Raw genomic sequence first — 16065 nt, forward strand, 5'->3', positions numbered from 1 at the left:
TTTTCATATTTCCCATGCTTGTGAACGCACCATAGCTATTCCGATGCTATTGAATGCACCATACCTGTGTGTGAATTGCCGTGCTGTGAATGTTAGTATTCTCTCGATACAGTGGCGGATAGATTGTAATTTCCTTTACTCTTTCTCAACATTCACCTGTACCTCCCTGGTTTATTGCTCCAAGTCATGGCTGACATCTATTACGCTCCCCCTAGCTCCGCGTTTAGCTCCACGTTTGGTCTTACGGTTTACTTCTCCGGCAACTTACAAACAGTAGTGGAGCAGGAAAAGGTCGACTCTGATTGGCTGTTGTCAGGCACATTTCTGACACGTTTGATCAATTAAATATGCTCACAGCTGATCACCATAATCGACCTGAAATTTATCGTGATCACTAATCGCAATCATATAATCGCCCAGGCCTAAGCCAGGTCCTACTAAAAGTAATTTTGTTCAACGTTATTATGTCACTGTACACATTAGCATTTGCCTCTTGCCATAGTAAAACATCGTAGTAAGATATTGACAGTTACAAAGCAAAAAAAACAAAGGGATTACTCTATATGTCGAACACATGCTGATCCATTACTTGAATACTTATTTCCATGACTGAAAGAAACACACTGATGTGCCATCAAAGGCAGTGAAGAAAAAGAAAGCAAGCATGTTTTCATGGATTTCAACAATGTAGGTCTCAAATGGTTGCAACATTTTTTATGAGGGAGGAAATGTATTCAGCACAGTTTTATAGAACTCAAGGACAAATACAATACATCTGGGTGAGGAACAGTGAACGTAAACAAAGGAAAACTCCACAGGGCACCTTTAAACCTGCAGTAACTGATGTTTTTTGGGCCATGTAAGGGGAAACAAGCTGTAAACACAACACTGATATAATGTTACCTTTTAAGTTGCTATGTAAACAACAGTTACAGTTAAGATACATATTCCCTTATTAGTCCCACGATGGGGAAATGTTCAACCTCTACATTTAACCCATTATTTACACACACAGTGAACACACAATGTCGGGAAGAAATGGGGGGTGATGTGCCTTGCTCAAGGGCACCTCAGCCCTTACACCTGTCAGTCGTGGCATTCCTCTGGTTACAAGCCTGTTTCTATAACCTCTTGGCCACGGACTGCCTACTTAGTTTTATGTTAAAAAATTGTGTTTCTCTGACGCTATTTGGTCCGCTGGTGGAGAATATCTGGTTAAAAGACAGTTAAAATATACTACCAAGATCTAAAAGTGTATTGTATGTTGCTTACAACTGGATAAAGGGGATATAACGCTATTGGCAAGCGATGGGCGCGGATCGCATCCCTGATTAAAATGACTGTTTACTCTGGGTTTGAAAGTTTTTACGTACATAACTCAACAAAATATATAACATAGGTCTAGTCATTTATAGACATTCCAATGCTGAAATGTTACATATTAAACCTTTTATGGTAATAGTAATGATAACAACTTTACTTTGTTTGAACACCTCAAAGACTAAGGAAATGATCATAGACTTCCGCAGGTTCAAGCCCTCTCTTGAGCAACTGAACGACTGTGGGGTGGACATGGAGGTGGTGCCAAGTTATAAGTATCTAGGTGTATACCTGGATAATAAGTTGGACTGGTCCCTAAACACAGACACTCTCTACAAAAAGGGGCAGAGCTGCCTCTTTTTCTTAAGGAAGCTCAGATCTCTGGACATCTGTAGTAAGATGCTGCAGATGTTTCATCAGTCTGTGGTGGTAGTGTGTTGTTTTATGCTGCAGTCTGCTGGGGAGGCAGCATCACACACAGAGATGCAAGGCGGTTGGACAGACTGGTCTAAAGAGCTGGTTCTGTGGTTGGAGCCAGGTTGGACACACTGGAGGAGGTGGTGGAGAGATGACCTGCCAAGATGTTCGAGGCCATCCTGAAATACCCGGATCATCCGCTACACAAAACCTTTATGGACCAAAAAAACAGCAGTGGACGGCTCCTCTCTCTCTGTTGCAGGACGGAGAGATTCAAAAGATCCTTCACTCCTACAGCCATCAGGCTGTCTCATTCTTCAATAATCTACAGAAGAGCTAACAGACTGACTGAATTTCCCCTCGGGGATAAATAAAGTAATTTTGATTTGATTTGTTAAGTTCAGAGAAAACCCAGATATCTGCAGGGTCAGCATGAACATGTTAAATTAAGACAATCAAAGATTTTCAGTGAAAAGGGTTAATTAAGCTTAACAACATCAAAAATAAAATTCTGTTTTAAGGTGGAATTTGCTATTAAACAGGACCCTGCACGAGGAGTTACGTCACGGCACACACTCCAACTTCTAAGCCCCGAGGGTCGACAGTCTACCAGCAGCACCACCACGTGCACTGTTATTAGAGTGACACTGAACAACTCCCTCGTCGCCTGAATGGAGCCTTTATGGAGGTCTGTGTTGTGAGGAGGCCCAACTCATTCTGCACTCTAATTGGCTGGTTTTATCCAATGGTAAAACAAAGTAGCGAGTTGTCTGTGTGAAGACACACCCTGTCAGCCATTAAAGTTGCTGAATTGAGACACATGGTGGAGGAGGGGTGTGTGTGACAACTGTCCCGGGGGAGTCTCTCTCTCTGCAGCACCACCCTGTGAATTTTAAGTAAGTGAAAAACTTGAAAATGGCACACGGAGCCAACTCGTACATTGCTCTATAGAGGGCATTAAAAATGATGAACACTCAGCACAGCTCACAACCTCAATGCAAAGGGACCAGCGCGGCCCTTATAATGGAAAATGCATACAATAAATCATATTGTAATTCAGAATTCCTCCAAAGAATAGGACTGCACATCAGCTAGTAAACATGCCACAACAAGATGTTGATGTGTTGCAGTTAACAAGTTTTCATTTAGAGTAGGAGGATCATTTAGCTGGAAACCATTTTTCTGGAATACCAAGCAGCCTCGTTGAGATGAACTGCCTGCCTCTAATGAACAGGAGGGAGCCACTAACCAGGCATGTGAAATAAATCAATTATCAACACAACATGACAACATGCTTTCACTGAAAGGTTGTCAAGACAAGTTGCTGCACAGGTGGATTCAGCCCATGAAAAGCTCAGGTCCTGGTCCAGGCGCTGGTCATCTCACGCCTGGACTACTACAACTCCCTCATGGCAGGTCTGACTGTCAAAGCCATCCGACTTCTGCAACTCATCCAGAATGCAGCTGCTCGATTGGTCTTCAATCTTACCAAATTTTCACACACAACACCCCTCCTCCGCTCCCTTCACTGGCTACCGGTGGCTGCGCGGATACGCTTCAAGATTCTAGCTCTGGCGTACTGGTTCAGGTCCTTCTTACATCCAGGACCTTGTCAAACTCTACACCCCTGCTCGGCCTCTCCGCTCTGCATCAGCCAAACAGCTGGCGACTCCCACCCAGCGTGGGTCAACTCGCCCCAAATCCACCTCCAGACTTTTCTCTGTCCTGGCACCCAAATGGTGGAATGACCTCCCCACCAACATCAGGACCTCAGACAGACTGTACATCTTCCAACAATACCTCGGTTAAGTCATGGTCACCTAAATAACCTTAAAAAAAAAATGCTCTTCTTCTTCTCTTCTTCAACGTAACGCTCCTCCTGTACTACTAACTCCTGTAGCGATTACAGATGGCTCTTAAAGTTATCTACTAACTTGATTCCTGTGGTCTAAGGCTAGTACCTTCAGGTTTAATGCACTTATTGTAAGTCGCTTTGGACAAAAGCGTCAGCTAAATGACATCTAATGTAATGTAAGGAAAATATTAATATCTATGAATAGTTTACACAGACATGGAGGTCACTTGCTTAATAATTTGCAATCTAGAAGCTGTGGACCGCTTCAGTTACCTCTCCATCAGCACAGCTAAATTTATGCTCTTACATCTACTCTACAAATATTATTTGTACTTTCTGTAACCAACATTGGTTGATGACAGGGTGAGGTCGCTGATCAGGATGGGGAAATCAACTCTGTGGGCTCGCCTCACTGCTCACTCTGCTACCTGGCCATTTGAGGTTTTCAAGTGTAAACATCAGACTAAACCATCTCTACATCCAAGGAGGAACTAAACAGCAGCTAAGATCCCAGACACATTGATATTCTCCATAGGGATGGGCGTTTGGAAGAAACCTGCCAACTCAAGCAGCTATAACATTAACGATCAATTCAACGATTAATCGCTATGTTTTTATACATACTCCTGTATGATAAAAACATGCATACATGGGCAAAATATAAATATATACAGTACTATGTAAAAGCCTGTTTTGATAACGGACACTTTTATTTTGAAAAGACGAAAAGAGACTTGATCCTGTCGATCATAAAACTAACTAAGTGAGATTAAACTGTAAAGATAATGTCAAGGAGTTCAATGTTTTATATTTTAGCTCCCCCTGAAGAGGCATGAGGTTAGTTTTCACATTGATCTTACATATTTAAGTGTGTTTTGGGTTTAAATAAGTTTTGGATAAAATTAAACCTAGTAATTCATGCTAGCAAGGTTTGATACAGTAAGCCAGTTTTGCTCAAATTAATACTCTTGTATTTCTGTGTGTTTTATAATTGTTATTGCAACTTTCAGTTTGCAAACTGTAGCTTTTATCTCAGCTCATTGGCTTATTGACGTACGGATGCAAAACTGAACGCTCGGCCGTGTTTCAGTTCAGTGAGTACAGATACACAGTCATAGATAAAATAAAAAATACATCTATCGATTAATTATTCCCATTCCTAATTGTGACATGTTTTTGCCTTTCATTAAATATTTTGACATTTTGTAAAATATTTTTGCAGTTGACCTTCAGGGCCACTCAACATATACCATCACAAAATAACACCCGAAACCGATCCCCCCTTTTTTAGTTGGTCTCAGCATGAAACACACCAGAGTTCATTTAAAGTGAACAAAACAGATCAGGTGTGAAAGCACCTTTAAAGTTCCCACTTCATAACTCAGGCTCGAGCCCACAGCTCCCTCACAGTAGTCACAGAAGACATTATGCAACTGCTTCTACAGGCTGAGTGGTGCTCCCACTTATGACTGAACTAAACTTCATGTGTAAAAATCAGGAGTGGCCCTTTAATGTGTGGCCACTGAGCCTTGAGTCTTAACACTGTTGTAGGTAAACTCAACTAGAAGGGATTTTAAAGTGGTGCTAAAACTACTTGCAGTGGACAGATAATATCAAGAAAAAAAACTCAAACAATTGTTCCAGTTTTCAGATGCTTGAATAATACAAATAATCATTTAAGCACAACAAACTATGTGTTGTGTCCAGCCCTCAGTCTGTGGGTTGAAATGGTCCCTGCTAAGCACCCCTGGACAGATGTCTGGTGACTGTGTACAAAGCATTAGTGAAAAGTGCCTGTGTAGCTCTTTGTGTGCCTGGAATACTAACAACCTGTTACACCTTTCCCATTAGGACGTTAAAGAACTTAAAGAGCATGGAACAAGGTTTTAAGATCACAGAGGAAAAGTAAGATGTGGAAGGAAGTGTTTTTTTAAGGTACAGATAGAGTTTGGCATTGGGTTTTGCAGCAGTGACATGCTCTAAAAATGCAAGATCTTACATAACATGTCACCTTACATGTGGATGATATGAGTGGAAAGCAGGAAGGTTTGGTGTGGGGGGGTGAAACCGGTGGAATCTTGGTTGAAACATGTGCAGGCATGTTGGTCCACAGAGACACAGTATGAACACAATTTTCCACAAGCAGCTACAAGTGAAAACAATCCATCATTTGGGATTGATCAGAGTTAAGTGAAAATATTTGCTGACATGTCCAGTAAGCCCATGTGCCATGATAGGATTACATCGAATGATTTGTAGTCGATCACAGGTTCACAGCCACAAGTCTGCAGACAAGATGCAGCACCAGCAGCACACTACTCCAAACAACATCATAATACCGTGTTGACAGCGTATATCAAGAGTGTACAACCACTAAACTCACCTTCATAGAATGATAAATTCCTAACTGGACAATACATGTACAAATCAGTTGGGCTGCAGATTTAACAGCTTTTACCCTGCCAGCTCCCTTGTACAAAGCCTGTGTAAAGTCTGAGTCAGGCCATGTTTGAATAGAGCCAGTAGACTTGGGCGGTATCACGGTATATCAGGTAGGGGTGTGCCATAGTGACAGTTTCGACCGTGATCCATGATCACATACGCGACGGATTAAATACGGTAGACGCAACTGTGGCCGCCGTTGCGAACTATGCACAATGTCAGCAGCTGATCATAAACAAAGCCAGTTTCACGTGCTACATGTCTACAACATCCAGAAAATCAGGGTCGGACATTGTCCACAGTTCATGGGAGAATACGGCTTATGAATGAGTGTTTCCTACCTGTGTCGGGAGGTTTGATGAGGTCCATGATGACAGAGTCTGCTCCTTTAGTGTAGACCGTGATCTGATCCGTCAGAGGGTGTCTAACCACCACAGACATGCGTTTCCTGGTGGAGTCGAAGCCTAGTGTGTGCAGCAGCTCGAAGCTCAACTTCCCCAGGTGTGGCAGTTCCACGGTCACCTGGTCGGGGAGGCGTCCGACCAGCGAGCACTTGTAGGCCCTGGCTGCGTAGACCAGCGCAGCCTCGTCGGGCGACTCTGCCTCATAGCGCAGCTCGCCCTCCTCCAGGTTCCACGCCTTCCCGTCGTAGCAGGGCGGGATGGAGCTGAAGGAGTGCTCCAGACCTCTGGCAGTCTGCTCCTCGTCCAGCTTGGTGAGCGTGCTCTCTGCGGAGGGCGAGGACAGCATGCTGGAGCATCCCCTGTTGGAGGAACGGTTGGTGATGAGGCTGGAGGAGCTGCTGCTGTTGGAGCCTGAGGTCAGTCGGCTGGGGGTGAAGCGTTTGATGAAGTCCTCGATGGTCTTAACTGGGGACTTCAGCTCAAACCTCACCCGGACCTGGAGGACAAGGAAAACTGAGTTAACCCTTGTGTTGTTTAAGGGGTCAAAAATGACCTGCCACTGTGTATAACAGCATAGGAAACCCCCAAAATGATTCATTTTCAACTTGAAATGTGCATGTTTTCACACACACTTGCTAAAAAAATATGTTTACACTTATTAAGTACCTTTAGCAATAAAAACAACAAAAATAAACCCCTACTTTATTAAATAGAAAACCAATAATGACAGGTGTGTTGTAATAAAACGAATGGATTCCACTGTCTTTCTGCACTGTGAAGAGGGAAAACCTAGATATTTACAATGTTTATGATGTTACTTCATGCAAAATAGATTTGGGTTTCAAAATCCAATCAAGCTGCTTTATTTAAGGGGTTTAGTGAAGGTGAGTAATTTAAGACAACGCAAGGGTTAATCACACCTCCAGCAGCAAGTAGCAGAACTTATTGTGACAGTTATTCAAATAAAAGATTTCTTATGAAGCTTTACATGCAATGATATGTTTATATCAGCCATGTGGTTGAGGTAGGCGTACACATCGCTTGATAAATCTGTGACAACACAGAGAGGCCGTTGTTTGTTGAAAAATACAATGGCTGCTCCTTAAGTGGCTAGCGTAGATGCTTGAATGGCATCAGCTGCAATGCCTGTAAAAAGTATTCACCCTTTTGTTGCTTTCACACATGAAATCATGGTCAATATAATTTGGCTTCTTCTTAACCGGTCATTCAGTTTGTGAGGACGGCCAGCTCTAGGCAGATTTAAACAAGTGCCATACTGCTTCCATTTCTTAATGATGGTTTAACTGAACTCTGTGGGATGTCCAGTGAGCTGGACATTGGTACCCATTGGTAGCCATCTCCTGACTTATACTTTTCAATAATCTTTTCTCTGAATTGCTTGGAGTGTCCTTCTGTCTATATGTTGCAGTTGTAGCAGGAATAGTGATGAAACAGAGACTGGACCTCCCAGAAACAGACTGTTTTTTTAAAATAGTAAAATCACTATCCACACATCAGCTGCACTCAGGTGATCTCCATTTCATTAACTGTGACACTACTGGCATTAACTAGCTGGAACTATGTTGAATTAGGTCAGTTACATTAAAGGGAGTGAATATTTATGCAATCATTTTCTTTACCCTATACATTTTGAATTAATTTACATTATTTTGTAAATATCTGTTTTCTCTTTGATATTAAAAGGATTTATTTTGCAAATTCTTGTCAAAAAACAAACAAATTATATTGACCATGATTTCATGTGTAAAAGCAACAAAAGGCTGAAACATCCAAGGGGGGTGAATACTTTTTATAGGCATTGTATATCAGAACAGGACAGTATTTCCTCTTTGAAAGAAGAGCAGACATCATCCCTGAAGATTTTTCTTGATGGAGAAGATGTTTTTGCTCTTCTCTGGACCGGCTTTGGCAGACCGTGATTAACAGCACGTTTACCACCTGCCAGGTATTTTTTGAAAGTGTTTGCCCTTTTCCAAACAGCTTCCAACGATGGCTTCTCAGATGGTTCTGTGTAACAAACCATCTGGCATACCAGGTTAATGTTGAGTTGCTTCTGGGAAAATTCTAAGAACATTTATAAGGGGTGGGGGTTTATGGTCATTTCAGCTTTGGAGAAATTCAGCCCAGTGGTAAAAAAATGCACTAATGAAAATGCACTCCTGACTTTTATCCTTTAGCCAATCCTTATATCCCAAGGTAGTGCAGTACAATAGCAGAAAGAGTGACTCACATTGAGGACTCCTGGCACCAGGAGCCAGGTTCTCACATATATAGATATAAATCATTCAGGTGCCGTGTTGGCCACAAGGGCATCATAACAAAATGTGAACAATTACATTGGCACAAAGGACAAAAAAAGCACAAACAACAAACCAAAGAAAAATGAAGAAAGGACAGAAAGGAGACTGTATCAAAGCCAATGCTTCTGTGGAGATTTACATTCCCTCCCATCTTATCAGATAACCTCCAAACACAAACACAGAGACCATAAATAATGTGTCACTTTGTGAAGCTTAATCTGAACAGATTTGTGCCTCTGACTGGCAGGACAGTGAGCTGGTGCACACAGTGTGTGGCGAGGAGAGGATATCACCTCCGAACAGGACAACCACACCCGAGCTCACGCAAAACAAAACAAAACACGGATGCACAACTGTGACTGGACCATCACATCAAACACAGAGGGAGTCAAACAGTGAAAGCTACGTGCGAGTTTGAGAGGATGTTTTTTTTGGTGATTTTTTTCAGTCAAAAAATTTAATTTTGATTATTATTTTTGTGAACAGACTCATGTTGAAAAAAATACAAATACTAAAACTTTTACCCCTCGCGGATTAGTGCGCCCTTGGAAGCACATCAGTAGAATTGGTTCCTAATGGATACTCTTCTGATGCTCTTCATACTACCTCACAGCTGTCTACATATTATTCTTGTTTTACAGCCAATCTCAGTGATACAGAAGTATTTGATGCCATAACCACCAGACCTTTAAGACCCCTGAAGTCCTTCTCCGTAGTCATAAAAAAATTGTTTTTTTTTTGTTAGCTCTGCAAAGGAGGTCATGTTTTTAGCTTTGTAGGATTACTGGAAAAACTAAGATTTTCATGAAAGCGGTTGAAAGGGTGTTACATGGGCCACAAAAGAACCTGTAGCAGATCTAAACCACAGGGTTTGTACAGAAAATTATATTCAAATGTATGTAGTTTCAGAATCATCAGAAAAATTTGTTCCCAATTGGGACATTCATGTGAATGTTTTCCCATGTTGGAACATTAACACGGCGAGATAAGGCATTCCTTTAGGGACGCATTGTAGTTGGCATCAAGGTACTACAACTAGGGATGGGTACCTTTCACATTTGAATCGATACGGTACCGATACCCGGTACCTGGGAATCGGTACCGGTACTCAACGCTACCAATTTTCGGTACTTTTGCGTAACATATTTATTTCTCAAAATATAAACTTTAAAAAATATATCAAAACAATATAAAATCCAGGATGAGCAGTGCTTTATTGTTGAGTGAACGTGCATTTTGTAACATGAAGGTTGCAGTGTTATCAAAGAATGCAGAGGAGCTCTCAGGTGGCAAAGCACGGAGGAGAAAAAAAAAAAGTTGCAAGTGCACGTGTGATTTGTTGTGATGACGTCGTAGCTGTGCGGCGCAGCACCGGTCAGACAGTATTGTGGGCATGGCATGGTTGGAATAAACAAAGTTGAGTCGGGCTGCTCTGTGCACATATCGAGGATGACGCAGGAGTCCGAGGGATTTAATTTCAGCGAGGCAGTTTGGAGTAAAGTGGCAAGTAATATTCCTGAGTTGAAGAGCGGAGTATTAGCGGAGGACCAGAGATGCAGCAGCTAGCTTCTAGCTGCTAATGAAAAGTCTACGGATGAATGGAGAGAGCAAACGGAGTAAGGAAGGTCTAATCTGGAGGCAGACGAAGGCCAAGCCCGGGTAGAGACACTGGAGAGATAGCAGCTGGCGGCTAGAAGACCTAGAGCCGGCTGTTGGTCTCTGTTCCGCGGTGGAAGAGGGCAGCAGCTAGCGGCCGCGGTGAGCAGACAGGACCAGACGAGGAGGTAAATAAAAAAATAAAAAATAGTGCGATCGTCAGCACGCTTGTTAATCAAAGACGTCAAATGAAAACGGGTTGAAATCAATGATCAGTTTAAAGTTAACGCCGTTAAGGTACCGAAACATGGTACCGTTTGATTTTACATGAATCGGTACTCGGTAGTACCGACGGAATTCGGTCGGTACCTATACAAGTACCGAATTCGGTACCCATCCCTTACTACAACTCACATGTAGTAGTGCAACCTGTCTTTGTTATTGTAACAATTACTTCCAGCGCACATGCACAAAATGAAGCTAATCTTTTTTTTTTTTTTACTTGCATCTAAGCCAAAAGAAAGGCCAGACAAATTCTGCTGAAGCGCATTACCATTACCATTACCATTAACCACTTATCAGCAATCGGGTCGCGGGGGGCTGTCATTGGGCGAGAGGCGGGGTACACCCTGGACAGGTAGCCAGACTATCACAGGGCTAACACATAGACAGACAATCACACTCTCATTCACACCTACGGGCAATTTAGAGTCACCAGTGCATGCTTCCTGTGGGAGGAAGCCGGAGAACCCGGTGAGAACATGCAAACTCCACACAGAAGAGCCGCAGGCGGGAGGCGAACCGGCGACCCTCTCTGTGAGGCGAGAGCGCTAACCACTACACCACCGTGTTCTTTTAGCAGGGCTGAAATGTGTTTCTATGCGGATACCTGGGATGAATCAATGAAAGTACCTACATTTTCACATCTGAATACTGACAGACATGTATTAAAGAGGAAATCTAAAGTTAGATAACTGTGGAGCTGTCAGGATGAGGATTTTACTACCTTAAAGGCACACAGCTTGTGGATTCAGAGTGAATGCTGCACAAACACACAAACCTTGCACAGAGTATGCCTAAGTTTTAATTAAAAATTTAAATGTGATGATTACGCAAGGTTAAAAAGTCACAGAACCCTTTCGAAAGTTGTAAAGATATTCCAGTCTGTCTTTCTAACCTGACTGAAAGATTAGAAGACAGACAAGGAGAAAGAAACAAAATACGAGGTCCAAATATAGTAACTGTCACTACTATCTGGCAGCCTATCTGACCATTAATATTTTAATGGCATAAAGGTAATCCCTTATTGACCTGAAGAAAACTGGATGGATTTTGTGGAGGTGAGTTTTACCTTCTGCCTGGGCTGGTTGGGCGAGGACACCACCACTGTGTTGCAGATGGTGAGGGCGATAAAGAAATCAATGATGTCAGCGAGGTCAGAGGGCAGCTGGGACATGGGCTGGCTGTGGAATCGCATGAAGTCCATCTGACTGCTGCATTCATTGACTTTGTCTAGGAGCTGAGGGTCGGGGGTGATATCTTTCTCCTGCAGGACAGAGGAGGGTTTATCAGAGGCGAGCACACAACACAGAGCGTGAGGACAGTGTGGCGGTGAGGCGAACTGACCATTGGGCTGCTGAAGGCTGTGTGTTTAGATAGGATGCTGGCCCGCTTGGCCTCCGCCCTGCTGCCTGTCCTGCGGTGGGACTTTGTGCTCTGTGAGCGCAGCACCACCCGGGCGCTCTGGTGGCTGGTCACACTGTCCCTCCTGGGCAGGGTGCCACCGTGAGACGTGCACTCCTCCTCCTCAGAATCCATCTCCTGGTACATGGCAAGTCTTCTCGCTGAATAACAGACACACATCATTAAGTGGCTTTAAATGCAATGACTGCTAACTGTTTTTGTAACGGTGTGTAAAGTAAGTAAGTAAGTAAGTAAAATTTATTTATAGAGCACTTTTCATAGATACAATCACAAAGTGCTTTACATCAGGGATAAAATGCAGTAAAATATAGAGTTAAAAGAAAAAAACACACAATAGCACAACAACAGGTAACTTCACATATGCCTGGGAAACATCAACACCAGACGAAAACCTGCCTAAGGAGATATGTTTTAAGTTCTCTCTTAAAACTGTGTGTGTGTGTGTGTGTGTTTGCTGGCTTGTCTCACCGTTGGCATCATGAGAGTACTCCACCCCTGCCACAGTGCAGCGGCGAAACACCATCTTGTTGTCCGTCAGTGTGCCCGTCTTGTCAGAGAAGATGTATTGCATCTGGCCAAGATCCTCAGTGATATTAAGAGCTCTGCACTGCAGGTGGGAGTCCGTCTCCTCGTCGTACAGATCCATGTCCTGATGGATGAAGTACACTTGGCAGATCTTAACAATCTCAATCGACACAAAGAGAGAGATCGGTATCAGCACCTAGGAGAGGACACAGTCTTGGTTACAAAAGAGGATTCCAGTTGCCCCAACCTGCTTTGTTAAACATTTACAGAACATACTGTACATACAGTCATGGAAAAAATGATTAGCTCAACCTTGTTTTCTTCATTTTTTTGTTCATTTTAATGCCTGGCACAACTAAAGGTATATTTGTTTGGACAAATATAATGAAGACAACAAAATAAGCCATTTTTCATGGTTTTCTTGATAATAACCAAAATCATTATTTTAAAAAACATGGAACATGGCGAGATATCAGCTCTTAAATTAAACTCTTATGAGCTATTTTGTTGTTATCATTATATTTGCACAAACAAATTTACCTTTAGTTGTACCAGGCATTAAAATGAAGAAGAGATAATAAAATAATAATACTTTTTTTTCATGATTGTAGAGGGTATATCAACCAATTTTGAAAAACATAATAGAGCCAAAAGTTGAGGACAAATGGTTAAAAAGATAGTTAGCTTAAAGTAAAAATAGTTAGCTAAGTAATTGATAAAAGGTAAAAAAATTAAAATGAAAGAAAAGCTAGTTAGCTAAGTAATTAGCAAATAGTTAAAATAGATAATTAGCTTAAAGTAAAGTAAATAGGTGGTTAGTACATAGTAGTGGACAAATAGTTGAAATAGCTAATTAGCTAAAAAAAAACATTGGTCAAAACAGATAGTTAGCTAAAAGTAGGACAAAAAGTTAAACCAGATAGTTAGCAAAAAGTAATGAAAGAATAGTTAGCAAACCCTAAAAGATAGACATTGGAAGTAGTAAGCTAACAGTAATGGATAAATAGATTTAATAAATGAAGGGGTAGTTGAGTTGATCTCTCGGGGCTGTGGGTGTGTCAGACACAATAAGGGTGTGAATCACCGTTTCAGACAATTACACCTTTTCTGTTACTTGTTCTATCGTTTTTTATCATCTAAATAATTTGAGAAATGATAAAAGAGTGTATTGGGGATATATCTGATTGTTAAAAAATGTTCCCATGTGACAAATTTCCAGGCAGCATTTCTGGAAAGCCTTTTTCCGGAGAAATGAGTCATATGTTTCGGGAGGGCAATTCAGCCGGGACTCTCCATGTGCCTGGATGCCAATGGAGTCGTGTTTATTTGAAATGTCTGGCACTACTGGTAGCTGATGTCCAACCTCAGTTACTGTTTGTATAGTATCTTCACTGACTTTTCATTTATTTCAAAAGTTACCTGAGATCAGGGGAAATAGCTGCATTATCTGACACAGGACAGAGTGACATTTTCTCTGACATTTCTGTATGCAATCAAAAAACAAACAACCAAAAACAAACAAATCAATAGCTGTCAGGTGGCACTTCTTCTCCTTGTATTAGAAACATTATTTTGCAGTATGAAGCATGTACTTCCTCACTGCTTTTCCAGATTAAATGTGACGATAAAGATCTAGAGGTCACACACACCCACAGGGGCTGAAATAACTACTGCCAATGGTTTGATTTACAGCAATGCTTGTGTACAGTGGGATAAAACATCTCAAACTTAATGATACTGTATGCCTCGTTTATGTCTTTATCTGTGCCGTTGTTTTTTTTAGGCTTCTCTCCGGTCCGTACCTGAAAGACGATGATCATAGTAAGGAAGAGATAAATGGCTGACATGATGGGTGATAAGTCTGTCCCCTCTGGACTAAGAACGTCAAACACAGGTCTCTTATCTCCGTACTGAAACATCCATAGCCCATGACCTGGAACAGCAACACCACAAGGTCAACTCACATAAACACTGGAATGAAAATATATAAATAAAAGGCACAGTAAACACAGTCAGAGATTTTCTTTACTTCTATAATAAATGTAAAAGAATATATATATTTTTTTAAACTTCCCTATAAAGCTTTACAAAACAAGGGTTTACATACAGTCATGGGCAAAATATTAGACCACCTTTTTTCTTCAATTTCTTTTTCATTTTAATGCGTGGTACATCTAAATGAAATTTGTTTCACCCCCAGACCCCCCTAGCCAGCTGTTTTCCCACACTGGCTGGCTACTCCAGCTATGTCCTAATGGAAAGCATGTTGATGGCAATTAAAAATGACACAGTAGGATAACAAAGATTCTATAATACGGTATCTCCCAACTGTGAAAAATGTTATGTGAAGTGTCTGCTCTCATTTAAAGTGCACAAGATCGATGCACTATGCCCCCCCACCCCCCCAGGGCTGTCATGAAATCCTGTGGGAAACACTGTGTTATCATTATATTTGTCAAAACAAATGTACCTTTAGTTGTACCAGGCAAGTAATTGAAGAAAACAAGGGTGGTCAAATATTTTTTTTCCACTGTAACTCTGAAGTGTTACGCACCAACAGCAGCAAACAGGCACATGACCAGCAGGATGATGACACACCAGAACACATCTACATTCATCTGTCTCTCCAGTTTACTGCGCTTGTAGCGCGGGCCGTTGTTGTTGAGCATAGCTTTGGTCTCGTGACCTGCAAAGACACACGGTGTATTAGCAGCAGCAGGTCAGAGGTCAAATATATAGTGTGACAGCCTACGTACAACATGGTTATTATGGGAGCTAACCTGCGTAAATGACTATTCCCACAGCTTCTTCTGTGTTGCGGACGGTGCAGCCTCTCAGCAGCAGGTTTTCTTTGTAAAGTGCATCTCTTCTGCCACTTCGATGGAGTCTGTCAGGTGGGAATATGCATAAAAATTACTATAAGTACTGGTAAAACAAAGGTTATCAAACAAGGGCAAAAAGATCATGGTTATATCTTTACATTCAGGTGAAAAATACTGATGCTAGGAGAAATCTCTCTGTGCCAAAGCCCCCCAAGACAACATCAGTTTATTCTGCTGAGCGCCTCGATCGATCACGCTCTAAAGCATCATGGTCTTCCCCTCACCAGGAGCCCTTATCTCAGCACAAATTCCCTCTGATACAGAAGCACTGACCATGCTCCCCGCTCCACAGAAACCCCTCGGGCTTAAAGTCAATCAGGCAATTCACTGCTTCGTCGCTGACCCTCAGATCTCACTCCAGACTCTTAAATTTAAAGCTTGTCAGGCTCATATTGAGTGTCAGTGTCACACAAAAGGAGACTGAATTCAGCTCTTAGCCAGCCCACCAAGGAAGTTCAAACCCCTGTTAGAAAAAGGCTTTTAAGATAAAAGTAGGATGTATGTTGAGCTGTATTAAATGAGGGGCAAATGTGCCTGTTGTGGGGGAGAGTTGAGCTTTTAATGTCAGCTCTAATCCCATTACTAAATCATGGATTACA

At 41.9% G+C, this 16065-nt stretch overlaps 1 protein-coding gene across 1 annotated transcript in view; it reads right to left on the bottom strand.

Moving 5' to 3' along the window:
• atp10a (ATPase phospholipid transporting 10A) overlaps window positions 1–16065 on the bottom strand; it is a 53870-nt gene that overhangs the window by 25821 nt on the left and 11984 nt on the right. The window contains exons 4-10 of the mRNA XM_059341686.1: window positions 15365–15471; window positions 15139–15270; window positions 14387–14517; window positions 12528–12780; window positions 11982–12199; window positions 11707–11901; window positions 6376–6934 (exon numbers count right to left, since the gene is read on the bottom strand). Of these exons, the coding sequence (XP_059197669.1) occupies window positions 6376–6934; window positions 11707–11901; window positions 11982–12199; window positions 12528–12780; window positions 14387–14517; window positions 15139–15270; window positions 15365–15471 (1595 nt within the window). The remainder of the gene's footprint in view (window positions 1–6375; window positions 6935–11706; window positions 11902–11981; window positions 12200–12527; window positions 12781–14386; window positions 14518–15138; window positions 15271–15364; window positions 15472–16065) is intronic.

The sequence above is a fragment of the Centropristis striata genome, chromosome 9, assembly GCF_030273125.1.
Source record: "Centropristis striata isolate RG_2023a ecotype Rhode Island chromosome 9, C.striata_1.0, whole genome shotgun sequence".
NCBI lineage: Eukaryota > Metazoa > Chordata > Actinopteri > Perciformes > Serranidae > Centropristis > Centropristis striata.